We start from the raw sequence: 27,663 nt of genomic DNA, 5'->3' as shown, positions 1-27,663 counted from the left end.
TGTTATCGTTTTATCGTTTACTCGGTTTTCCTCGGTCTTTTCACGTGTGTTATGAATAAATTTTCTTTTTTTCGGTACCGGTACTAGTTTTATTTTGTTGTATTTATCCGCGACACCTTACAGGCCGGTCCGTGAAAATATTGTCGGGCATAAACCGTCCGTGGCGCAAAAAAGGTTGGAGAGCGCTGCTCTAAACGATAAAATGATGGAAATGAAAACGAGCTCCACCTCTAACAGTTTCACTCGTCTAATATTCGCAGTAAGTAAATTTGCAGTTGTGTATTTTTTTTTTTAAGCATATGAAATTTGACTTTGATCCTTTTTCAGTGTTTTTCCTGTTGGTTTGAGTAAAGGACCAAAGTATTGAGCTCTGCACGTGTGTGTGCGCGCGCGCGCGTGTGTGAGCGCGCGTGTGTGCGCATGAGGCTCCTGCGTGACTTCCTTTGTCTTGTACATGAGAGCACCTTGATGTCAGAGGTAATGAGGATTAGTTTCGTCACAGATCATCCACTCCTCAGCTGCTCTCTCTTTTCCTTTGACTCTCAGATTAACTCAAATATGACAAATCGGGGGGGGGGTGTCCCAGCTGGACACAGCTGTGTATCCCTGTGCTCTCTCCTACCTCATCTTTTCCCAAACCAGCCGCCTCACCGGGTCTAATCCAGCTGTTCAATTAGAATTGAGGACAGTGTGGAAGTACTGTGTCCAGCCAAGGCCCAGCTCTGTGTCATCAGCCTGTTTTCTCAGCTTATCTCCTGCTGAGCTGATAATGAGATCTACCTGCTGCCTTCTGCTTCATCAGCACCATAAATGGTTTTCACTCTCAAATGCAGCACGAGGCTTTTTTAAATGGACATTTATCTGAACTGGTGAATGTTTGTCCACCTGCCAGGGACAGTCTGTTTACCTGGATGATCAGACCGACGATCTGCTCTTTGAACCAAATGAATCTGATAGCCATAAAATTGCCTCTTCCTGCAGTTGTTCTTTTTCAGCTCCACCTTAGAGCTCGCACGCCATCAGCCGGGGCGACCAACACGCCACGTCTTGTTTACCAGTTTTCTTTTTAACAACGGCTGTCCTGAATCCTCGTTAATCACCCTCTGGCATCGGGCCGTGCTTTCTTTCTCATACCTATTTCCCAATCCTCTCATTAGCTTTGTCCACCTTCCTTTCTTTCTGCTTTCATTCTTAAATCCCTCTGTTATAGTTGCAACCACTCTTCCTCAGGTTGGCGAGTAAAAATGACACCATAATGCAAAAAAGGCTGAAATATCCCCATTTCAAGTGTCAGTGCACCAGCATCCTCTACACTGTACACTAGTGATGACCAGAAGCATCTGAACTGTTTTTGGACGCCTTACCTTCGTGTCAGTGTGTTGGATCCGACCGATGATGCCTCACTGGTGGGCGTCGTTTTCATAGATGTGACTGCTTCGATCGGGCTGTGAGTCCCACATGCAGGGCCGGTGTACAGTTTGGGCTCCAGCTGATAAAAGATATAAAATAGTGAAATAGGAAAAAAAGGATTCATACTTTTCCTCATCTTGACCTTATTCTAAGATAAGGAGTGATTTTTACTTCAAAGTCTTCACTGCTAATTCAAACACACATTCAGGCATCAGGTTGGGCTCTTAATTATTCAACAAGGTGTTTTCAGACATGTTTGGTTCATACTGTACTGACAGCATCACACAGGTTCTCAGCTCCACATCCGTGATGGGAATTTCCTATTTCACCAGACGCTCCATTGGATTGACAGCCGGAGGCCGTGCAGGCCATCGAGTGCAGCGAATTCACTGTTACAGTCAAGAAATCAGTTTTAAATGATTTGGTTTTGTGACATCTTGTGTTTGTCCTGCTATCAGAAGATGCCCACACTGATCATAGACGGATGGACGTCAGCAACAATAGTCCGCTAGGCTGTGGTGTCCAAACAATAAGGGCAAGAGCGTCCCCACCGCCTTTGACTGCTGACAGAAGTGGATCCATGCCTACCAGTCTGATCTACAGCTGGGATTTTACAAACATATTTAAATGTGATGAATATAATGAAACAAATAAGATTATGAAAGATAACTGCGACTCTTTTCACAATTACTATAAATATTACATCTGCGTGGAACTTTTGAGTCTGAAAATGTTCAATAAACAGAAGTCTGGAGGAAGGAAGTGCCGACAGAGGCCTAAAGACACAGTATGCTCTCTTCATATTTTTACTGATTCAGTGACATTTAGGCTGACAGAGCGAAACTGTTAGACTGCTGAAAAAGCTCGGACGTGGATGGGAAAAGGTGAAAGTGCTCCAACACGGCAACGATGATCAAGCGACTCACTTCATTCGTGGTGTCATAGGTTTCTGTCATGGAGGAAACACAACCAAGTAAAATACATGACGTAACAAATGTAGAGCAACTTAATATAAGAAGTTTTATAAACTCACAGGAAACACCCAGCAGGGCAGTGCAGACTAAAGCTGACCACTCCTCCTCTCACTCCTCTTCCTCCTGTCGTTCCAATCTATGACTGCATCAGTAATACACTTCTAAGCCTGACGCTTTATCCCTCACTACGCACTGACACGATGAAGGACTCACACATGCTGAGCAGCTGAGTTCAGTGACCCTGCAGTGTGGGAGCTTATTTAATCAGCAGAATAGTGAGAACGAATCCAAAATGATCGACATTCCTGTGAAAAGCAAAGATGAAAGAAATTTAGTTACTTTAATAATCAAATTGAATTGAATTCATCACTCGTTTATGATTCAGGTGAAGTCTCTGCTGCATGTGCTCACATGTTTAAACGACTGTGATCTGACAGAAAAGGGACCTTTCCCCTTTCTGTTACAAACAATCCACCACCTGCTGGTTGCTCCGTGTTTTCCCGTGACAGCAGTTTATAGGTTACGGAGAAGTTTCCTCGCCGTTAATCTGCGATTGCTCACGGTCTGGGATTGGGCCTTGACCTTCAGGTGCTGCGGGTTAATCCCGTTAGCCCCGCGGGCATCCGCTGTGAAGATCTCAGCAGACCTGCGCCGGCTGTGCCACACTCTAGATCCGTGTACCACCGGCATGCAGAACCACCTGTAGGCACGCAGGTAAGCAACGCAGCTCTGTTATCACGTACACAGTGAAATGTGGAACTTTGTGGGTTACGTAGGTGGTGCTTTAAAACCTGATGGAGCAGACAACCGGTGAAGTTAATGTGGTTTCATTTCCTGTGCTGAGTGAGCGTGTGACCCTCCTTAAAGATCGTTTGAAGCCGGGACTTTAATTTGAACTTTAAAAAATAAAAATCTAAATACAATCAAAGTTAAATTATAATCTTGAACTATTTTCTTTCTTTTTTCTTTCCTTTTTTTTTATAAGTGAAGGGACCATTTATAATAAGGATATGAGTTGATCCTAGGCACTGAGGATGACAGTTAGTAGATTACTTGGGGCCAGAGTTGCACTATTTAATGCCACAAATTTGAGAAGAGGCGCCTCTGATCTCTGCTGATGGGGACGACAGCAGCTCACACAGTTTTTCAAAGAAGTCTTCTCCGTGGATCATCCACGAGAGGATTCTTCCTTGAAACGATTCCCACTGCTGAAAACACGCGACAGCTCCGAGCGCTGTGAAGCCTTTACCAGACCTTTGTTGTGCTGTATTATGTGTCTAGAGCCAACCTGTAGATGCAGCTGAATGAATGAATCTTTAAGACCGGCCCTCGTTAGCTCACCATCACTGATAGCTGCCCCCTCAGCCAGGCTCGAGTGATGCTGACAAAGGAAAATTAAAACGCATGTTTTAAAAGAACAATCTTGTGATTGACATTTAGAAATAATCCCAGCGTTTGTCTCGTGTCCTGGATGGTGAGATCACGGTGCAGGACATCCTCCGGTTTTCCTGACGTCTCCCCCCTGCTGATGAGGATTATCTCAGTGGGCTGATGAACTGTCACCGAGGACAATATGGATAACTCGTGCATATATGAGTGAGATCAGTCAGCACAGTGGCTCTCCTGGAGGCTCTGAGACACTCCATCTTCAGTCGTGCGCACAGGCCGCTTCAAATGTTCTCGTTCCCACATTTCTTCCTTTCTGAGCGATCGACCCCCCGCGGAGCCTCTCGCTAAAGCAGCTTATGGTTTGCTGCTGCTGGAACAAAGTCCTGCCTCCTAACGTCCTCTAACTCTTGACTTCTGTGTGGGCTTTGCATGGCATGCATGATCCTGATTTCTGGGTGTCTCTCCTGTGAGCTGACAGTGTGTGAGCAACAATGAAGCAGCTGAACGTCTCTTTCAGGCAGCTGAAGAAGCTGCTTTAATGAAGCCACCAGTAAAGAGTTACTGATTTATTATCATTATCATCAGGACCATCAGCCGTGTTTGATGAGCGGCTCTTTAAGAGGCTGACTGTGTGTTTCTGTGTTTTACTTCAACAGGATGTTTAACTGGGTGGTGAAAGTGGTTCCCCAGCCTCCTGATGCTGGGACAGACGATGCTGCCAAGACCCCTGATGCTGTACGACAGCACACACACACACACACACACACACACACACACACACACACACACACACACACACACACACACACACACACACACACACAGAGTAATTAACAGTCTGTTTTCTTTCCTTGCAGCCAACCAAAAATAAAGCGGGTGAGGATTATCTGTAACCTTTTATTCTATTTCCACCTTTATCTTTATACGTGCACATGGATCTACAGCAAATGTCTTTAACTTCTCCTGCAGCTGCAGTGAAGACAGCTGCACTGAAAGATGCAGACGAGGTTTCAGAGGAAGGGTAAATGTTTTTGTCCATCAGCATCTTTGTGTCTCGCGGCGTGCACAGTTGCTGACTTCTACCTGTCTGCGTGCGCATCCTTTACAGCCAAGCGCAGACTGGAGTATTGGGCTGGTTTTCTAATGGGTTTGTCAGCGCGCTCCCACAGCCTGCGGGCAGCCCCCGACTCAGCAGAGCCAACTCTGAAGCCAAGGTAAGTCTGCAGATGACTGGAGTGAGTTTCTGTGAAGTCGTAGTCGTAGGAGATGATCTATAAAACACAGAATCTAAGCTGCTCGTCTCCCTTACGATGTGGAAATGTCCTGAGCACAGTTTAATAATATTTTATAAGGTACATCATCATTCAAGGCGTTTCTAACAGAGCACCTTTTTTCCAACACCAAATGTTCACACAGTTTGCCGGGGGCTCGTGTCCTAAGGAGCTGCTGTAAATGAGGCTAATGAACAGCTTTATTCCAGCGACACTAGCATGCATAAACTCACCACTGTGGCTCCTTCTCATGAAGAAATCCTCACGTGAAGCTATTTTATCAGCTGAGTTTGTGCAGCTTGTACAGTTATTAGTTCAAATTACTATAAGAAAGCAGAAGGACCTCCTCATGATCACCTCGCCAACCATGTGACTGATGAACCAACACACACGAGTGTGTCACAATCATTGCATTTGTTTTGTTGGTGTAAAGATGCACTTTTTCTGAGCTGTTTTATTTAAGGTTCATTTTATTTTCTATTCTTCTCTCTTTGTTTCTATATATTCAGTCCGGAGAAGATGGAGACAGGTACAGTATGACTGAACATGTGCTGAGTTTATAATGAACTCGCATGAAATCAAATGAAATCGTGCCTCCCTGTCAGGTCTGGAGTGATCACCTGGGTCACTCAGGGTCTGACCAAAGTGCTGCCTCAGCCTGACGACAAGTACAGAGAGACTGAGAAGGACTCGAAGGACGAGGAGCACACGGAGGTTAGAAAACAAAGCCAGAGAATATTTAACATTTAAAAAGTGTCAGTTTGTCCTATGAGCACATCGTCTCTGTGCAGCATGTTTGTCTTTAGGAAACGACAACACCAACACTAAACTTACTGAGTGTTTAATGGAGTTCAATGAACAGTTAAATCAGCCACACTGTGAAGCAGCGTGATGCTGTCCCACAGGCTTAAAAGACTAATCGCATATAAGGATCAAGGGTATAAAGGAAGTTGGGGGGTATCCTGTTAAACACCTTCACTGCTATCTAAACCAGGGCACCAACACTGATAAACAAAACAACACCGACATCCTGCACCTGCCATCGTCTCTGTGTTACGGCTTCTTTTAATCTCTTTCTGTCTGCTGTTCCAGGTGTACGACGTAGCCACGATGCCAGGTACGTTCCACAATCATGCAAACACACTGCATGCATGTTTCTAAAATCACCCTTGATGATTATGCAGTGAGTTAATAACAAAATGCATGAATGAAATGTTTGTGGGGGGGTTTAAACTCAGATTCCGATCCACTTCCCCACATCCCTGTGGTGGAGATGGTGTCAGACGACGAGGACACAGAGAGTTTGGCCCCTCACTTTCCTCCCAAGTGAGTGTAAACCACCTCCTGCTCCACGTGCACACATGGCAGCCGTAGCGAGGAATAATCTGCACCGCGTTGTCTGAATTGCTCCCCAAACACTTACAGGCGTCCTAATATTAAATACACACTAATGACACAAATCACCGAGTTAAATATTCTGCAGACGTTCAGGAGGCCCCCTTGCACGCTCTGTTTCAGTGTGGTGACCTGGATAAAGCAGATAGTTCCTCAGCCGGTCATACTGCCCCCTGGTGCTGTGCCCGTGGAACCGTCAACCAAGTCCTCCTGCACCTCTCTGGATAAAAGTAAAGAAAGCCTGAAAATCCCAGTTTAACAGCCAGAAACTGTGACTTTGTTTGAGGATATATTTTTTGTAAAGTGCTTCATGTTGTCTGCTCCACAGTTCTGTCTCCGCCGCCTGAATCGCTCAGTGGAATCTCACTGGATACTGAAAGCAAGGCCTCTGGGTAAGTCTTGAATAACATCCACGTGGATGAAGCGGGACTTGAGAGTGCCTCCTTTTTAGCAAAGCAGCATTTTGGGGGTTGCTCGTGGTAGATGTGTTTGCACAGTGTGCGGCACACTCCTGACACTTGGGTTTCTGCTCCACAGTGTGGTGAACTGGTTTGTGTCAGGGCTGGGTCTGAAGATGCCGCAGCCTGTTTCTCCATCCAAGGATGAAGCTACTGTAAGTTGTGGGGAACAAACAACAAAACCCTGACACCTGATTTTTCTTCTGCCATCTACTGATTTATGTGTCCCCTGTTTCAGACGGTACCTGAACTCATTCAGAAAGGTGAGTTTTTCCTGTCAGTACTTTTGGATCCTGAGCGCCACAGTTCACAGTTCAATCAGCTGGATTACTATTCTGTGTTTTCTAATTCTAGAGAAGAGCGTAGAGTTTGTAGAAAAGAACAGAACAGAGTGAACCCGTCTCATCACCAGTAAAAACTCTATTTTGATTTTGAACAGCTCCTCTGCATCAGTGTGACATTTGCAGACTCTTGCATGCATGCTTTCTGTTGAAGCAGCTTCTTGTTTTTTCCTTATAGTTAATGAAGAGGTGTTTTGGTCGGACGGTCGGAGCCTAACTCAGTCCCTCTTCTCCTTCTGTTTCAGGGGGGAAGGTGCTGCGAGCCCCTTAAACAGCAGGAGGAGACGACTGGGGGATGCTCTGACCCGCACAGATAGACCAATAGGCTCATTGAACTGTCAGCAGACAATAGGGACTATAGGCAGCTGTGAATGAACACACATGAACATAGTAATATCTTAAACTCACCTTACTGTACTCTGTGCAGTTTAATATGAATGTAAACTAAATATAACACAGAAAATGTGTTTTATCCTGTAATACTCACATTTCCTGTGAGTATTACAGTATTACTTTTAGAAGTCGCCGTTTGCTTGAAATTACTGTAGGCTGTGCACCCAAAATCATTTCAATGCTTTTTTTCTCTTAAATGACTGTAACAGTGATGTCCAGTCATGGTTTGGAGATTACATTTGCAGCTCCAAAAACGGGCTGTGACATTACTGTAACGTTCCCTGCGTCAGGGTGCGTCGTATGTTCGTGTTGCCATTTCACTATAAAAAACAGCAGCAAGAGACACTGTAACAATCCTGACGTACCTACCATAGAGTTACACACCTTTTTATCCTTGATATGATGATTAAATGGCAGCTATGTTCAGTTATTATTGTGTCTCTAAAGGACCTGCGTATTTAATTTTAGTCCTGTTTCTTCAGAATATTTTGTGATTTTTTGCTTAAAGAAAGTTGAGCTCAGTTTGGTTCTTGGTCATGTTGCTGTATATTTAAAACTTAACATCAAGCAGAGCCTGCACGACTCAGTGTAAGACGAGCTGCAGCGTGAGGCTGGTTTGATCTGCGTATGTATCTGCTGTGTAGCCTTGAACTGTGAAATGTGGCCTGGGGGTGTGTTGTGATTTAAGAGAAGCACGCTTGTCATGCAAATGAATGTAGTAAACACTGTAATGGAAGCATGAAGTGAGAATAATAAAGGATCAGTGTGTGAACTGATTTTGTGGCGCTTTCATCAATAACACCGATAACTGAGAGGTCTTCGAATCCTAACAACAACAACATTTCCTACCACCAATGAAATCGCAGCTGACGATCCTCGCAGCCCAATAGAATTATAACAGGATTATACTAGTTAAGGTTAAATCCCCCAGTTTTACCAACCAAACAGTTCTCATGCTTATCGCCCTCTCACAGCATCAGCCAAACTCAAACCAGACATGGTGCTGGAAGACGTGGAGTCGGACAACGAGGGCCAGCACAAATGTGCAGATGCTCCCAAAGCTCAAGCTCCGTCCGCATCCCTGGTTCCACCATCACCTGCACCCCAGCAGCAACAGGAAGTGACACAACCCTCACAGTCGCTTTCAGTGGAGTCACAGAAATGCAGCGCCGCCCCTCCGGAGCCACAACCGTCAGAGAGTGCCACAAAAGTATCTCTGGAAGATGCAGAGACCCAGACAGGCCGCTGGACGCCGTTTATTGAAAACATCAAGAAGGAGGCCGAAGGGGTGGCGTTGGCTACCATGGAGGAGCGGTAAGGATGGCGGACAAATGAAGAGAAACAGCTGCGTCCCTTATCAGATACTGAATGTTTACATCCATCATTGTAGCACCTGGATGCTTTTTTAAAGATATTCTCTGCTGTCATATTTAACACCTTAAGACAATGAAAACAGCCAACAAAGAGAAATGAACCTGATTTAATGTGAGGCACGAGATTTTCTTTATCATCAAATGATATTTAGCTCACAGCACAAGCATTTTGTCCTGTTTTCCTTCAGTCTGCTTCAGGAGAGGGTGGAGATGGCCCGGATGGCTGAAGAGGTTGCCAGGCAGACAGCTGAGATGGCCGTTAGACAGATGGCCAGTGAGGGACAGTCCATCAAGCTCTCGCTGGGGAGTCAAGAGCTCCTGGAGGAGCCTGAAGCCGAGTAAGACGGTGTACCCAGAGCAAAAGTTTGAACATATGCTCAGGTTAGCTTTGGCAGCGAGAGCCTGTTTGTGATTTGACGTGAGGCTCCATGTCCACTCTGACCAGGCTGCCGGTGCCGCTAGAAGAGGAGAGCGAGGTGGAGATCAGCAAAGCCCCAGAGTAAGAATTCAAATAAGAGCTTCCTGGTTGTTAACGTCGTTGTAGGACTTTGTCTGTGTCACCGTGCATATCATAGTAGTCTTGTGCTGTGCATAGCAGATGTGCATAAATGCTGATGTTGTTGCTGCTGTTCCCCCGATTGATCCAGCAGCTTGTTGAAAAATAAGTAGCAATGCAACAATATAATATACAGGTTACTTTAAGCTGCAGTCAGGACTTTATTAGGTTATTTGATAGGAAATAAAGGATGTTCTACTAATAAATACACATAGAATAGTGTGTAACTGCATCTTCCAGCAACGTCATGCATTTTCATAAACTTTATTACTTTCTATACCTTTGGGCAGTTTAATGTGTGGACGTCTGCAGGCCTGTGCTACCATCAGTTTCTAGCAAAGTGAATTTTATGTCCTTTTATTTATCCGCGTAAAAAGTGATCTTGACATTAAAAATGTGGTTTTTAAGGGAGTTTCAGTTTCAGCTTTCTTTGTCATATGCAAGTTAGCACAGGGTCAACATTGCAATGAAATGTGTCAAGCTCAACAACAAATCTCTCAGCAGTATAAAACAGTATAACAGACTATTATACATATAAATGTACACATGTTTAAATAAAGACATTCTGAGCACTAAACTAAACTTTACAGAGAGAAATAGAAAGTGACGGGTATTGAGGTGTGTGTGTGTGTGTGTGTGTGTGTGTGTGTGTGTGTGTGTGTGTGTGTGTGTGTGTCGGGGAGTCACGTAATTGCATGTAAGTGGCAGGAGTGAGCAGCAGTACAAGATGGGCAATAGAAGTAGTAACAAATCTACCATAACAGTTTATTATAACGCAGAACAGAGCGCAGACACGGTGACATGTAGCTCAACTCCTTTGTAAATCTTGTTGACTAGAGTCTGTTTATCAATACAAGCATCGATATTGGACATAAAGAAATAAATAATCACTCTCTGTTACGACACTAGCGCGGTCATTTTGTTATCAGCAGGTCCAAATCCCGCGGGTTCTCGTTATGTGATCTTTGCATCACATCACTGTGTCGTAGCAACCACAGCTTCCCTTGGCAACAGCGGACCCTCTTACCTCCGCGCGCCCGCCTCGTTTCCTCCTCTCAGCTGTTGCCCCGGTAACCCCGCGCACCTGCTGCAGCTGCTCCGCGTCCCTGGATTAAAGATGGACGGACATATCGGAACAGAACCTTTTCCTCGTTGTTTTTCTCATATTCCTAAAACCACCTGATGCAGTTTATGCGTCTCAGCAGCCGAATTAACGCGTGTCGATGCTGGTGGACATTTTTCTGTCGGGACTAATAAAGGTAAACACAGCCTATTTAAAAAAACGTGACGGTAAAGCTTACAGAGTTTCTATTTATCATAACTAACGTTTTTCATGTGTAAACAGTAACTCGTGTACAGAGTGAGCTTTTCTGCTACAGGTGGTCACAAAGTCGGTAAATTTGTGCTCAAAGAGAGAAAACAGAAGCTGAAGTTTCTTCATCCACAACAAATATTTCTGATATCCAGTAAAAAGCGTGACGGCTTAAATGACTGTAACCTGGTTTATGTGTGTCACGTTGGAACCTGCTGAAATATAAAAATAAATAGCAGGAACTATCATAATTGAAGTCTATGAAATGTGATTTTGCTGTAATCTCATAACGTTAAAACAGAGGAGAACCTCTCCTAAACTTTACGATTAAATTGACTTCCACAATAAGCAGTTCACACACTCAGTTTACAGCCTATTAGGGTCCAAATCCTCATTTGCAGTATGTGTCCAGCTAACAATAACAGCACTGTAAGAATCTGCCAACACAACCAGCTGTGACCAGTGTTGGTCAAGTTACTTGAAAAAAGTAATCAGTAACTAATTACTTATTACTTCCCCCAAAAAGTAATCCCATTACTTTATTGATTACTTATTTTCAAAAGTAATTAGTTACTTTTTAAAAACACAATTTACAACCTGAAGAGGTGATAAAGTGATAGATCTTTCAGCCCAATTCTACTTTTTCTGTATAATCCCTCATACAAAATGTAATCAAATGGAAAAGTCTCTTTTTAAAACTTGTTTTATTAGTTTTAATCTTTTAACTTTATGCATCAAGCAAAAATTTAATTATCTGCAACATTCTCTGACTGGAAGAAATTAGTTTAACATTGAAACCTATTTTCTGCACATTCCAGCTCATAAAATAAAATATTTGTGTGTTTACACTCAGTCTTTCAAATAGATGCAAGTAAAACACAGCAGAAAACAGAGGTGGGACCAAGTCATTGTTTTGCAAGTCTCAAGTAAGTCTCAAGTCTTTATCCTCAAGTCTCAAGTCAAGTCTCAAGTAATGTCAGGCAAGTCAGAGTCGAGTCTCAAGTCACTGGTGTAAAAGTCCGAGTCAAGTCACAAGTCTGAAACTTTGAATTTCAAGTCCTTTCGAGTCTTTAAAAAAAAAACAACGAAAAAATAATGTTGCAGTTATGCTAAATGTAAATATTAGACCATGTAATTTTTTAATCTGTGTTTTTCTCAACACATGACAAAATAGTGAACTTAGAAAATATACACAAATTGTGAAATTGCACCTCTTTAAAATGCAGCTCAATTAAACCTAGCTCCAAGAATAATTTTCACCGACAGTTCTGAGATAAGCTGCATGTTATTCTTGGATGCGGTTGTAGGACCGGCTTTAAAATCGCATGACAAAAATATCATACACATTAAAAAAAACTGTATCACCAACGTAGCCTGGAAAACATTTGCTAGTTAGATGAAGTCAGCTATCTCATCTTAGCATATTTATATGCATATTTATAATTATACGGTTCTTGGAGTGAGTGCATACACTCATGAAGTTTAGTAACTTCAGGTCACTGCAACAAGCCCAGGTACAGTTTACCGACGGATGGGTGCAGGACCTTGAAATGCACCGTGTAGAACGAAAGACCATCGTACGTATCATAAGTTTACCAGTCTCACAAATCGTCGTCATAAATACACATTCCTTAACCGTTTATTAATATGACCTTTGAGCTCAACGGTAATTAATTAGTAGTGGAAATAATTTCTGGTAGCATCACAGAAATGTAGCAGTGACAATAATACTGTATGCTGTAATCGTACTGGGCAATTAGTGATACAAAAAACCTGTTTTATCCTGTGAATAAAAGTATATGTTTTTGTCAATGTACCATAATAACAGAAGCGAAACGCAATATTGTGTCAGGACAATTCACTATTTATGCACAATAAACAAAGGAGCATAGCGCGACAATTTCTGTTCAGCGCCAGACTTGCTTGTAACCTATATCACCAATTATGTTATGAAAATGACGCATTAAGTACTAAAAGACACTGACCTTCGTGTAAATGCTTGGAGCAGACTAACCTGTGAGCTGGAGTGTTCTGGGACGTTATATTTGATCTTTGAATGGCTGCAATCCAGTCGCCTTTGTTACTTCGGAAACATGGCTCGAACAATTTCTCTTCAACGACGTAATCCGATAACAACCGATCTCTTTACCCGTCGGCTTCCCGTGGCTGTCATGCGACCGGCTATTGCAGTTAATAATACAACAGCTTCTTGACATTTTTGTGTTTCTTTTTATCGCTGTGTGACTGATTTTAATTGAAAGTCTGCGTGCGCTAGTACCGCTTGCCACGAGTTCCCAGAATCCTTTGCGGTTCTACCCGTGAATGACGTCACATTTTCAATCTCTATATAATATGCATGTTAAATTTTATATTTGGGGTAAAATATCAAGTCTTTTCAAGTAAACCGGTTCAAGTCCAATTCAAGTCCCAAGTCATTGGTGTAAAAGTCCAAGTCAAGTCACAAGTCTTAGAACATTTTTTCAAGTCAAGTCTAAAGTCATAAAATTAATGACTCGAGTCTGACTCGAGTCCAAGTCATGTGACTCGAGTCCACACCTCTGGCAGAAAATAAATAAAGTCAAAGACTCAGCGGTCCTGTTGCTCTATTTTCACCTGTAAAGCAGGAGTGGGGTAGGCGGAGGTTTACCCTGGTGCAGGTGTGCCGCGGTCAGTGGAAGGATACGGCAGTTTCTCTGTGAGTTTCCCATTACGTCGTAGCTACTCGGTGCTTGTTGGAAGTTTAGGGTTTTTTTCGCTGTAAAAAGAAGTTTTCTTCCCACGCACAGCGGACACTAATGTTTTTGTCACTTTTTATGGAATCAAACTCAAAGTAAGGTCAGTACTTCCACGCTTTAAACGCTGCACGCTCATACTCTCTCTGCACTCGATATGTGATCCATTGTTGATCTGCACACAGCTGTTGTCACGAACGTCGCACTCGCTTACGTCACTGTTGTGAGACATTCTCGCAAAAAATCACGGTTTTAATAACGCAGCGTTCCTACAGGAAAGTAACGGTAATCTACCGTTTTTGCAATAGTAATCCCTTACTTTACTGGTTACTTGAAAAAAGTAATCGGATTACAGTAACGAGTTACAAGTAACGCGTTACTGCCCATCTCTGGCTGTGACTTGGGTCACCATAAGAGGACAGCTGTGTTCCCTGTCCCTGGGCCGCCCAACAACCCGTTCTCTTGTGCTGTTCTGCAGGAAGAACCAGGAGGAGCAGAAAGCTGAGACTGAGGAGCCCACCGTCAACGAGCCAGGTAGATGCAATTCAAATATATGTTAAAAATGTTTTTATCATTAAGAGGAGTTTCTCTCATTCAGCGTGACATCTTTAAGTAACGTCAACACTCTTCTGAACAGTATTTACAAATGCAGGACATTGTGCTGTGTGTATGATCATAGGTGTCAAACTCTGGCCCACGGGCCAAATTTGGCCCGCAGCCTAATTACATTTGCGAAGCCATACCAAATGACTATCAGAGCTGGCCTACTGGTATTATACAGCTAATGTATATATTGTTTAGTATTAAGCTTTGCTTGTTCCATATTCAGTTTTCCAGCAAAACCTGTTTGAGTCCATAAGAAAAGATTCATTCTTATATCTGGAGGAAGTTTTTTTTCATATTAACGTTAGCCCGCGACTTTGTTCCAGTTTTGAATTTTGGCCCACTGTGTATTTGAGTGTGACACCCCTGCTTATTGGATCTTAGAGCCGCAGGAAGAAGCCTCGACCTCACCGCCTCCGAGCAGTGAGCCAGTGGAGATTTCTGAGCCTAAGCCAGAACAAGCACTAGAAGCAGAAACCAAGAGCCCAGAAGCTCCTCCAGAAGCTGAGCCCATCACTGAGCAGCCGCAGAAAAACGAAGACGTCGGTCAAACTGCTAACGCTGACAAGGCTCCTGAAAAAGTAACGTTTGACATCCCGGGCCGTATCACTGCGTTACTCTTGACTCTGTCATGCTAAACTGCCCGACTGACTCAGTACAGCTAAAAAGATTTTTTTTTAGTTACTATCAAGAAATCGAATAATAATGTTCATCGGATAACTGGTTACTAGTTCCCAACTGTTGTGCGTGTGTTTTTGTAGGAGGAGGAAGCTACTGGGGATGACTGCGGTGGTATGTACCGTCTTCTTATTGTCTTTCAGGAAAGTCTCAGATTGCTTATCTGACTGTAACGCCAGTTCATCTCTTTGGACTTTAAATAGTCGATTCATTCACTGCTTGAGTGTGACTGCAGAGTTCATCTGGAGACCAGAAGTCTGATATTGTCATTCTTGACTGTCTGATTGCCAGCAGTGCCCTTCTCCTACTGTATCTGCCTGTCGCCCTCTCTCTGTAGCTCCAGTCAGCTGCGATGCATTTAAGAGCTGCCTGATGCGCATTCCCTTCACCTCCGAGTGCCTCGACAACATCAACGCATTCTTCAAAGAGAACGGCATCACTCCTCCCCAAATACCTTCGGTGCCTAAACTACCCACCCGGCTCTCTGACTTTACCAAGTACTTACCCACCCTACCCCCAGAGATACGCCAAGAGCTCTCCCAGATCAGACTCACACAAGTTCCCCGAAATATTGCCCAGACTTTCACCGAGCTTTTGCCCCAAAGCTCGGAAGTCTCAGTGGGCCCTAGTCTGTCCGGTATTTCCCAAAGCCTCCCGAACGTCCCGCAGAAGCTCTCCCGGTTTCCGAGCTTGGCGCAGCAGTATTTCACGAACATTCGGAACCACCTCAACAGCCTTATGCCTCAAGATGCCTAAGAAACAACAACAACAGCAAAAACAGAAACAAGACAACAGTCAGCACGATGTAGAACTGAGCCGGCTCGTGCGACACTCCCCTCTCCCTCCTCCTCATCATCCACAGCTGCGATCCCGATCCCCTTCTCCCTCCTCCCCTAACGGCAGCATCCTCGAGTTGCCCAACGTGCCATCCTATCCACGCCTGCCGCCCATCGTCAGCTCCCCTTCCAAGCAACCCGGACCCCTATCACATCAGCTGTCTGGTCTATCTAACCCAGCATTCTTCATCGAAGATGACTCAGACATCTCAGCAATAAGACCTGCAGGTGAATCCACATCAGTGTAGCGTTCACTGTCCTCTCACTCCCTGTACATCCTGAACTCAGTCATACTGCATGCGAGTAAACGGCCGTCTCGTCATATGTGACAGACTCTAAAATCAACCTGGCAGGTATCTGACACTAAATCAAATACGAACCATCAGTAAAGGATGCTTGAGTTCAGATGTTTAGCTCGAGAGTCTGTGCAGGGTAAAAAAAGTAGCTCTTTGTGTTGTTGAAGTACATTTTTGTGTCTTTTTGTGTTGCTTTGTCGTTCCTCGAATAAGCTCACCTCTGACCCCGAGTTTGCTCAGATCATAGACGGGTAAGGTAAAGAGCCGCACGGAGCTAAGGTGTTCCAAAGGACTGAAATATACTGATGCCATCTATTTTCTTCATCACTTTGATGAAGTCTGTCAAATGACTGTTGACAGAAGTGTGCCAGTGAATCATGAGCCAGATTAACCAGATTGTTTGGCTTGCAAGATTAGTAAACTAGTCCTTCACTACCAGGGCGTCTATACATGGCCTAGTTCACGCGTGAATCCTCTTCATTAGCCCGCTGTAGGTCGCGACCTTTCTCCCAGCCTGCCCTGCTCCTGCTTATACTCGTGACCTGCTTTGTCTTTTGCTTTACTTGTTTTGTGTTTTGCAGTACTTTCAGTAGTTCGTGACGCTCACGTTGCAGCATCAGTTTTGCCTGTTTGCAGTGATGCGGTTGGCCTTGACTAAATGAAAATAAATGTCTGTTTCTCCAGAGAGCTCCAACATCAGCCTTCGCCCAGCTGTTAATGTAGAGGATGTTGACTCTGATCATGAGAGGGCAGGAGGAGCAAAAGGAGGAGGAGGAGGAGGGGAAGAACAAATGCCCCAAATCCTCACCCCACAGGACCCAAAGCTTACAACCCTCACTGTTCCTGTGACCCCTTCAGGTCGTCAAAGGTGAGCTAACAGGGGATTTATACTTTAAATCTATCCCATAGGTGCAAAGCCTACGGATGTAACTGCACGTCGCGTTGACGCAGTGAGCAGCTGGAGGGAGGTGTTTCCTTACAGCTATTACAATTGTTTCGGCAAAGCCGAAAAGCTTGAGGGACAATTTAATTTACCTAAAAAACTCTGAAACATTTCACGGCCACAACAACGAGTGACGAGCTGGGAAACTAAAGGGGCAACATTTTCCATTTTTCCATTATGGATGGCTCCGCATGTGAAACGCTGACCTCATAAACACCACCATCCACTGACATGGTTTACACGATTAACACTGCTCTACAAATTCACAGCAGAAGACTGAATCAGCAGTAAAACTGCATAAACATCCATATTTTTAATATGATCACTAACTAAAATAATTATGCTCTTAACTGACTGGCTTCTATAAAACTCGCTGTAAGATTTAATTAAACACTAAATATTTAACAATACGTTGTTAGATGTTATTTTTGTAAGATACACTAAACGATGAAGATAAGAAGCTGTCCTGCTGTCTTTCCCGTGTTGGGAAATCGTGGATGCCGCGTCCTCCTAAAGAGGAGAGCAGCTGTGCAGCTTGTAATCAGATGGTACGGGGGCAGATTAGTGCCGTACCGTTCATGCTGAACAATATCAATATTGTTGTTTTCTCTGTCTGTAAATGCAGCTTTGGTTGTATGTTATCAACAGACTAGTGTGTGTTACGTTTAACATTTTGCACTCACGTTTTGATCTCAGTTCATCTCAACTAAATATTTTTAACCCTTTTCTCTCTCCTTACGCTTTGCATCTACAGTAAAGGAGATAAAGAGTAAGGATCCTGTTTGAATTGTCTCCTGGGGCTTTTGTGCACGCTCTTCCAACAGTGACCACTTCCACCATGACACTATAGATGTATTTGTGTAGCATATATGCAATCCTGCCATTATATCTCATAACACAGAAATAAGAAGTAGACTCACTGGGATACATGATCTGGGTGCGAGCTTCTCTTTGTCATGTGAAGCATTTTCATCCAAATATTTGTAGCAGCAAAAACAGAAATGCAGTTGTTTCATCATAAAAGGCGTTTGCTGTCAGAATTGTCACATATGTCTTTCATTGTTACATTTTCCATTTTGGAGTGAAATGCTTCACACTTCCTACAGTCTGCTATGCTTTCTGTGATTCATCCTACTGCCCCCTACTGTCCATCTTATTGCTCTGCAGTCTTTCCAGAGTCACTGCTGCTGCTTTTGTCTGTATTTTAGTGTCCTGCAGAACAATGTGTGTGCACTCAGAAACATATCCTATCCTTTCTGCACGTAAAAACTCTGAAAGCTGCCAAAAAGATTACGCACACAAGGAAACGGGCACGTACAGTTTATGCAGAACACAGAAAACAGTTTGTTTTATGAGTGGTTTGGAAAGAGCGCTTCCTGTTTTGTGTTGCTGTGTCTTGTGATGTTCTGTTGTAAACTGTGATGGCACTGTTTCTACTTTTGCACGGCTTTGTGCTTTTGGTTGTTTTCATAACGTAGCAAAAGTCAATAAACAAATGCATCACAATCCTGCTTCATCACTGTGTCACCTGCTGGTCACATTACTGTGAGTGATTTAGACTTCCTTATCTGTGTCCTGGATTAACTCCGTGTTTTTCCCTGCTTGAAACGCCGTTCTTCTGTTTGACAGTAGTGGAAGGAATCGCAGGAGCGTCTGGACAAAGATGTAAGATATCCGATCCTTACTGGTGTCCTGCTGCTTTTTCATCCACTTTCTAATATTTTATCCGTGCACTTTCCCATCTGAGTCCTTGCTCACTTATTTATTCAGTCATCATTTCTATTTTCACAGTCATTGACATGGATAGCTGCATGTAGCTTTTCCATAATCTGCAGTGATGTTAGGCTTTCCTGTGTGAAATAAAGAGAATAATGTGACTAAGGCAGCACAGTCTCAAAGTTGCCCCGTCTGCCTGACTTTGACAGCAGGAGGCTTCATTCTGAAAGCGAGGATGACGATGAAGAGGCAAGCATCCCCGTCAGAGCCTGGCCCAGCCAGTCCAGCCTGCACAGCACAGATGACGTGTGAGCGTGCACACACCAAGATAAATAAGTGACATTTACAATAAGAAAAATCGGCATCATCTAAATAAATTGATGTCTCCGTGTCCAAGTCTGAAAGAACGTCCAGCATCTTCTGCCAGTCAGACCAGCACGGTGGTCAACGAGAGGCTTCAGGAGCTCGTCAGGATGTTTAAGGAGAGAACGGAGAAGGCCAAGGAGAAACTCATCGACCCAGACAGCTCGGATGAAGACAGCATTATCACCTGTGAGTCTCGCACACAAACTGAACTGACACACGTTCGAGAAACAAAAGAAGTCAAAAAGATTTGCCGGTACATTTCAGTGTATGTGGATAGTAGCATGTGTGTGTGGATGTTACGGTGCACTTCACTTCCAGGTACGAAGAGCTCGAGCCTTGCACAGCCATGAAAGCTGCCACTCAAACACAAGACTGATAAAATTACATAAAACTGCCCAGTGACTGTCACACACAGGTGAGCAGCTTCTGCCACCCACTCCTCAGCCACCCACAGAGTTTTACCCACAGTGTCCCTCATTCATCCCACTATGTAGTTAAGCCCTTCCCAAAGTAGCTTCCTGTAGGTCACAGTCTTAAAGACAAACAGATAAATCAGTGCTTTGTTTTTAGCGAGGGGGTTTGTTTTACAGAGAAATGTCAGTGTATAAAGATTTGTGACCCCAGGAAGCTGCTAAAATGTTGCAGCCAATGGGATCCTAATAAAACCAAACTAAGGTCTGTGTGCACACGTGTGCCACAAACACCTCTGACAACAGGCTGATCGCATTTTTCTCTTTTGTTGTCACGACAGCTTCTAGTTACATTTAGCATCTGTTATTGTAGCACCCAGTGAGAAGCTGGTCAGAGCTAACCCTTTGTGTCACTTTTACCTGTGCTAAAGTCCAACATGTCATCTGTGGCACCCTGTAAACAGCTGTAGAGTCCTGTGGTCTGCTTACAGGTGGATAAACCTTTAACACTTTATTTGTTCCAGTATTTATATAAATGTCTACCAAATGCTAAGAAGGTAATAAAGCTTTGCTGAATCCTGTCTTGAAGGCACTGTTTTCTTTCTTTTTGGCTCTTCCTTCCTCCAGCTCCTCCTCAGCCTCCAGCTCCTCAGCCTGCTCCTGGAGCTCAGCCGCCAGATGAGAACGAGACGCAAGCAGGTCCGTCAGGAGGAGGAGGAGTAGAGAGCGGAACGGAGGAGGAGCAGCCTGGCCGTTGCTGCAAGGTGAAAACACCTCGGTGGATACGAGCCTGTGTGCGATTCCGCTTCCCCGCCAGCATCGACCCTTTCACCAGTGAGAACCCAGCGAATGCGTCACCCTCTACCGCCTTCAGTGTTGTGCTGGACAGTTACTGGAATCATACCTCACACACACCCACAGGCTAAGCCACACAAATCGGACCAGATATTTCTGAGAAACAACCCCACACGCATTTATCAAGTGCTTTGATTCTTATCTTTAAAGGAAAAGAACACGAGAAACATGACATCATGTGAGGTTTGGGAAAAGGTCAAACGACTGCATTGTCCTGTTTTTACAGAAACCTGTGTTCCAATCATTTACTTTTCTTTGTGAGACTTTATCTTTTCTTATTCTTTTGCATGTTTTCTTTAATAGCACTTGGATCTTGCATGGTGGTAGCTGATGCTTTCTTAGTTACCGATCCAGTCTCTCCTGGTCTACACTCTGCACCTCTGTGAACTGTCCACTCACTTAATTCCCTGATTTCTTCCTCTTGTCAGACCTGATGTACGTGCTCTGGATGTTTTTGGTGTCTCTGGCCTGGAACTGGAACGTGTGGTTCATCCCGGTGCGCTGGGCCTTCCCCTACCAAACCCCGGACAACATTCACTACTGGCTGTTAACCGACTACCTGTGTGACCTCATTTACATCCTGGACATCGCTGTTTTTCAGCCGCGCCTGCAGTTTGTGCGTGGAGGGGACATAGTGGTGAGTGGGTCAAAGGAGTAATGTGGACACTTGTTGTAGTTTAAGAGTATAATTGTGCACATTTTGCTTTTGTTACAGTGTGACCAAAAGGAGATGAGAAAGAATTACATGAAAACCAAACGTTTTAAGGTAAAACATTAAGAAAGTGAGGTACATGTCAAAGGTTGTGTTTTCTTTGCATTTAAAGGGTAGAATCAGTCATTAAAGTGAGATCCTGTCGTCTCACTTTCAGTTTGATGTGGCCAGCCTTGTTCCCCTTGAGCTCTTCTATTTTAAAACTGGCATCAACCCTCTGCTCCGCTTACCACGGCTGCTGAAGGTGAAACCCTGACACCACACACCGAACGTCTCCTCCAACAATCTCACTGCTCGCTCATTTCCTGGGCTCCACATCACCTTTAGTTTTAGGAATCAGTCATTTACAGTTTCGTCACAGTTTCAAATACTAAGCTCTACAAATATGTTCCTTCCATATCTGCAGATCAAGTCCTTCTTTGAGTTCAATGATCGTCTAGAGGCCATCTTGACCAAAGCCTATATCTACAGGTCAGCGTCACACTGCATTGGTCGTGTCCGGATATGTTAGCACTCGAGTGGCAGGAAAAATTGTGACTGCATTGTCCTCATTTCCTTTTTGAAATAAAGTTTTAAGAGACATACAAAGCTACCGAGTCACAGAACCAATCTGCTGTTAGATATGCATTTCATGTATTTTCCTGTGTTTTCCGTCTCTTAGGGTGATTCGTACCACCACCTATCTTCTTTACTGTCTGCACTTTAATGCCTGTCTCTACTACTGGATCTCTGACTTCATAGGACTGGGACTGACTCAGTGGGTGTACAATGGCGAGGGTAACAGGTTGGTGGGCTGTTTTTAGTAGCGGCCATGTGTCTTTTAACCAAATGACTGCTTTGAAGATAAGAACAGAGTGTTTCTCTTCTCAGTTACATTCGCTGTTACTACTTCGCAGTGAAGACCCTGATTACCATTGGGGGTCTGCCAGATCCCACCACCCTGTCTGAGATCATCTTCCAACTCATCAACTACTTTATCGGAGTCTTTGCTTTCTCAATCATGATTGGACAGGTAGGCGCACACGTGCGCCTCATGTACAGTGCCATGAAAAAGTCTTTGCCCACCTTCCTGATTTCTTTTTCAAATATTTTTCTCACACTTAAATGTTTCAGGTCATCAAACAGATTTTAATTTTACACAACGATAACCTGAGTAAGTATAAAATAGTTTTTAAATGATGAAAACAAAGCCAACATCTACCTGCACCTGTGTGAAAAAGTATTTGACCCTTGGTTAAATGATGAATTAACTGCGACTGACAGTTGAGTTCAGTTTCACTAACCGCACCCAGGCCGACACTGGAACGTGTCTGACAAAGCGAAGTCCGCTAACAGAAAGCAGCTCATCACTGCACGATGTAAACAAACATGAAGAAAGTCATCGGCACCTGTCAGTCTGGAAAGAGTTACAGTGCATTTCTAAGGCTTTGGGACTCCAGCGTTAAAGAGCCTGGAACTATGGTGTGTTATGGCCCTGGCCATATTTTGGATCACGTTGGCTGGATTTTGTTCTGTGTGTCCTGTGCCTTTAAGAGTCTCTGCAGGTCCTTCCTGATTGGAGAGCTGGCAGCTGCTGATTGGTTCCATCATCAAGTGGCTGTTTTAAAAACTCTCTCCAGCAGTTGTTCCCCCTGACAGCAGCAGAGCCGTCCTCCGCCTCCAAACCTTTATCTGTGATAAACTTCTGTGTGTGACTTCAGAGAATTGCTAAGTTTTGTATACAGTGTGTAGATGCTTTCACTTATAAAGAGGCTCTGAAGCAGAAGGCGTGGACTGCCTTCCTTCTCTTGTTTATTCAGTTAGGGAGTTAGCAGTAGCGCTTGCCTTGTGTTTGCTAGCACCTCCGTTTTTGGAATAGCTTGTTCTGTTTGTTATTTTGGCCTTTGTTCACCCCGGAGTTAAAGCTTTTGGTTTTTGGTAGCAATAAAACCACCTTAACTTGTAAATTGGCTTCTGGATATGGCTTTGGTATGGAAGCCCGTTTCCGCCACTAAATAAAAACAAAAAAGCTAGTATCCATAACTCGAAATTTCGAGAAAGTAACTCAAAATTAAGAGAAAATAACTCGAAATTTTGAGTTATGGATCCTTTTTTTTTTTTTTTTTTTTTTTTTAGTGGCGGAAACGGGCTTCCATACTTTGGGGACCGGGCCGGGGTCACTCTCCTTTTAACCCTTATGTTGCGCTCCTGTACTCCTAGACCAGGACGTAACGGGTGAAGCTTCCAAAGGAGTGAAAAAAAGTCTGGATGATTGTCAAGACTTTGGGGAAATATTGTGTGGACGGGTGTAAGACTAACACAGAGCATCATACAAACGGTCCACAGTGGTGGTGGTAGCGTGATGGTCTGGGCTGCTCTCATGATCTGAAACATTTAAATGTGACAAATATCGAAATAGAAATCAGAAAGGGGGCAAACGTGTGTAACATTAAAAGCTTGTGATTGTTTCGGGACACTAATAATCCTCATTTTGCTTATTTGTCTGTCAGATGCGCGATGTTGTCGGTGCAGCTACAGCAAGTCAAACCTACTACCGCAGCTGCATGGACAGCACTATTAAATACATGTCCTCCTACCGCATCCCGAGAGACGTCCAGAACCGGGTCAAAACCTGGTATAACTATACCTGGCAATCACAAGGCATGCTGGGTGAGGAGGACGTGATATATTTGCATTCATCTTACGCATGCAATGTTTCAGTCACACCTGACCCTTTGCTTCTTCCTTTACCGTCCAGACGAGCAGGAGCTGCTGAATCAGCTGCCAGATAAAATGCGTCTGGACATAGCGATAGATGTCAGCTACTCCATTGTGAGCAAAGTCCCTCTTTTTCAGGTAGGAATTAGAAATACAAAATGTAGAACATACTGGTAGGCTTCACTTAATCTCCCTTTTTAAAATACTTTTATGCATCTGGAGAAGTGACGCCAGGTTGTTTTATTTTGGCTCTCCCTCCTGACAGGGTTGTGACAGACAGATGATTTTCGACATGCTAAAAAGCCTGCGCTCTGTCGTCTACCTCCCGGGGGATTATGTCTGCAAAAAGGTACATGTGCTTATTTCTCCATGTTCTGGTGTATGAATCATGTCAAATATTTTCAGCTTGATGTTTTTTGCTTGATCTCTGTCTAATCACCTGGCTCGGGTATTTCACTTGTCTAAGGGCGAGGTGGGTCGGGAGATGTATATCATAAAGGCTGGAGAGGTGCAGGTGGTTGGAGGCCCAGATGGGAAGACTGTATTTGTCACTCTTAGAGCAGGATCAGTCTTTGGAGAAATCAGGTAAAGACGTGGCGCACAATTAAGAGTAAAAGTTTTCAAACAGAGTTACAGTGTTTTCACACATGCAGACAAGCACAGAGCCAAACACTCCAAGGTCCCAGAACCATTTTATACATCAAATCAAACAGTTACACTTATAGAGAAATTCCTCTTTCCTAAATGTAAAAATGCACCTTTCTTTTAAATAATGCTGTTTTTAACCACAGTGCTCTTTGTTTGGTAGCTTGCTTGCAGTCGGCGGTGGTAACAGGCGCACAGCCAATGTGATTGCTCATGGCTTTGCCAATCTATTCATCCTGGACAAAAAAGACCTGAATGAGATCCTGGTCCACTATCCAGAGTCCAAGAAACTGCTGCGCAAGAAAGCCAGGTTGAATATGAATAGAAATAATATTTGTCCTGTATCTGTACTGTATGATTTCCCCTCACTGCCAGCTCATCAAACGCTCCGGTGCTGTCGGCCACCCATCATCAGTTCAAGTAGCTATCAATCCAAAAGCACTTTAAAACACCCAGCACAGGACCAAAGTGCTGTACAGAAAATCAGTTAAAAACAAAAGAATAACAGAAAACAGCAAAAATTAATAAATATATACAACACATAATACATAAAAATTAAAACAGCCCTATATTAAAAGAAAACAAGCAAGAAAACAACATCTTAGCTCAGAGAGATAAGATGGGGCAAGGCCATGGAGAGGTTTAAAAGAATTTTATTACAGTAATCCAGCCGACCGCTAACAGAGGCGTGGATCACTGTCTCAAAGTGCTGCTGTGAAAGAACTGGCTTTATGTTAGCCAGCTGCCTCAGCTGAAAGAAGCTAGATTTTACCACTGCCTTAATCTGACTGTCAGACTTCAGATCACAGTCCACTTTGACCCCCAGGTTTGTGACAGCTGGTTTAACACACTGGGCTGTGTGGAATCTGCCTTTTTTCTTTAGAGGGACATAGATCTGACAGTCATCAGCATACAAGTGGAAAGCAATGCTGTGCTTTCTCAGTACAGAACCAAGAGGAAACAGATATAAAGAAAAGAGGAGGGGGCCTAGAACTGAGCCCTGTGGGACACCACACAAGAGGGGAGGACGACACAGAAAGTTCACCACTCCAGTGCTGTGCCCCTAATGCCCACCCAGTGCTCCAAAGGAGAGAGTAAAAGGATCCACTGTATCAAACGCAGCACAGTCCCAGCATCAGTAGCTAAAAATATGTCATTGAAAACCTTTAAAAGGGCTGATTCAGTGTTATGAAAGGGTTTAAAACCAGATTGGAAAACCGCTAAAACATTTTGCTTTCCCAAGAAGGTATGACTATGCAGGGCAGCTCGAGTTCCCCCTTTTTTCTGCTTACAGTTGTCGTTAGCCGGATTATCCTTGTCTCAAACACAGGAAGATGCTTAACAAAGGAAAGAAACCTGAACCTAAAGAAGAGGCTAAGGAACCCCCTCTGGTACCAGCAGCTCCTGTCAGGGCAGAGACGCCCAAACTGTTGAAAGCAGCTCTTGAGATGACGGAGAGATCGTCGGGACTTAAAGGCGTTTTGGCAAAAGTCAAAGAGAAGACGAACAAGTCCAGCATCTCCTTACAGGTAAACATGCTCAAACCCTGAGCTAACCCAGCAAATCATCTACTTTGAATAGAAGATTTATTTACTCTCCTCTTCCCTTCCCAGCCGTCCATCTCCTCCCCCCTCCCACCTCCATCCCCCGCCTCCAGCTTGGAACCTGACAGGGAAGTGGACACGCCATCACCCATGTCTGCCGGCTCTCCGACATTTCGCTCTGCTTCCCGGTGTCGGTACTCTGCGATGCCTCAGTCACCCTCTGAGTGCTACAGCGACACAGTCACGAAGGAGCCAATCAGTGATGATGAAGGAAACGGGAAGAGGAAAGAAAAAAAGTCGTGATTACTTTCTATTTATTTAAATGTATTTTCAATTGTATAGCGCCAAATCCCAATAGCTGCTGCCTCAAGGCGCTTTAGGGGAAAGACTCGATGATATTAGAGAGAAAACCTCAGTAATCAGATTCCCCCCCTATGAGCAAGAACTTGGCGACAGTGGGAAGGAAAAACTCCCCTTTAACAGGAAGAAACTCAGGGAGGGTCTCAATAGTTTGAATGATCGTTAAATAATAATATCTATAATTATAGCCTAATGCATTTAACACATTGTACTAGTTAAGTTTTATAGCTCATGTAATGTAACAGGAAACTGTCAGTCCCACGATTTCTGGCCCATTTTCATCGTCTGCACTGAGTTTATGTGAGTAAATTCATTGTAGCTACGATGAGTAAATTCTGCAGGATTGAACTTGTTGTCTTTCTGTGAAACAGGAAAGGAGAAAATGTTTTTGCTGTTGTTGTTTGCTGAATGTTTACGGATTCTTTTTGTAAACTTGAAAGATGCCTTACATGTCTGACTCTGTTGTGTTGGTGTAAGTTTTGTTTTGAACAAAGATACTGGGTAAGGTTGTAGCAACATCTCCTAACTTCAGCATATTTTACACATTGATACATGATACATGTGTAATTGTAAAGCAAACAGTTTATTACTATGTACTAAGAACCAGCCTACTGATGGAATTAACCTCACTATGGTCGATCTTTTTATGTTTTCTTTTGTTTTGTACAATAATGTAAATATATCTGTTTTTGTATTTATTTAGCTCTCACAGTTTAATTTTAAGTCACTGTGCTGGTTGTGTTGTCACAAGACTGCAATAACTGTAGAAATGCAAAATGCTTCACTTGTGCTGTAAATGCTTAATATAATCGCACAGCAGTACTTTTGTATAGATGTGCTAACTGTAGCCACAAGCCAGCGATCCGTACTGCCAGACCATAGAAAGGAATCATCGACAAAGGCCTGTTTTTTCGAGTAAATTTTATTGAAATAAATGAGTTTTCGTCATATTTTAGCATCTGTTCTTGTCTTTGACTTGTCATAAAGGTAAAAAGAAAAAAAGACCGAAACTAAACGGGAAACAACAGGACGTGAAACCAGTTAGTTCTGGTGGTTGAAACACTAACCACAGACCAGGATCTGGTTCTTGGTTCAAATCAAGAACAAATTTGACATTTTTACTTGCTGGTGTTTGTTCCAACATATTTTAACTTTACTGATATTAAACTGGAGGTTTGTAGTATTTGTTGGGGGGAAAGGGGCTTGAATGATAAATCTAGTTAGTATCTTTGTTTTTATTTTATTTTCTGCAGGTCAATACGTGGGTTAATTAATTCTTAACAGCCAATCCCCACAGTAAAGTTGCGGTCTTCTCTCATACAGGGGACATTTTTCTGCATGAAGTCATTTTAAATGTTTTTGCAAGATTTTCCAAACGTTAACTTTCACTGCGGATGT

The 27,663-nt window shown here is 43.5% G+C and overlaps 1 protein-coding gene across 1 annotated transcript; it reads left to right on the top strand.

The window, feature by feature from the left end:
* The first annotated feature begins 2,534 nt into the window (after nt 1–2,534).
* Nucleotides 2,535–27,215, top strand: LOC113027163 (uncharacterized). Its single transcript, XM_080303312.1, is given in 38 exon segments — nt 2,535–3,098; nt 4,430–4,508; nt 4,718–4,794; nt 4,882–4,987; nt 5,554–5,573; nt 5,650–5,758; nt 6,137–6,161; nt 6,283–6,370; nt 6,563–6,669; nt 6,744–6,831; nt 6,977–7,052; nt 7,136–7,160; nt 8,606–8,945; nt 9,193–9,342; nt 9,450–9,503; nt 14,083–14,138; nt 14,592–14,788; nt 14,969–14,999; nt 15,223–15,641; nt 15,643–15,949; nt 16,702–16,885; nt 18,590–18,625; nt 18,886–18,984; nt 19,074–19,228; nt 20,080–20,286; nt 20,736–20,944; nt 21,023–21,073; nt 21,177–21,263; nt 21,426–21,490; nt 21,681–21,803; nt 21,890–22,031; nt 23,509–23,668; nt 23,757–23,854; nt 23,982–24,065; nt 24,183–24,301; nt 24,525–24,671; nt 25,692–25,890; nt 25,975–27,215. Coding segments are annotated over 37 exon segments (4,752 nt in total). The 5' UTR covers nt 2,535–3,098; nt 4,430; the 3' UTR covers nt 26,209–27,215.
* The last annotated feature ends 448 nt before the right edge of the window (nt 27,216–27,663 follow it).

Source organism: Astatotilapia calliptera, chromosome 7 (genome assembly GCF_964374335.1).
Source record: "Astatotilapia calliptera chromosome 7, fAstCal68.1, whole genome shotgun sequence".
In the NCBI taxonomy this organism is placed as follows: domain Eukaryota; kingdom Metazoa; phylum Chordata; class Actinopteri; order Cichliformes; family Cichlidae; genus Astatotilapia; species Astatotilapia calliptera.
This window is presented reverse-complemented; position numbering and strand designations above follow the sequence as displayed.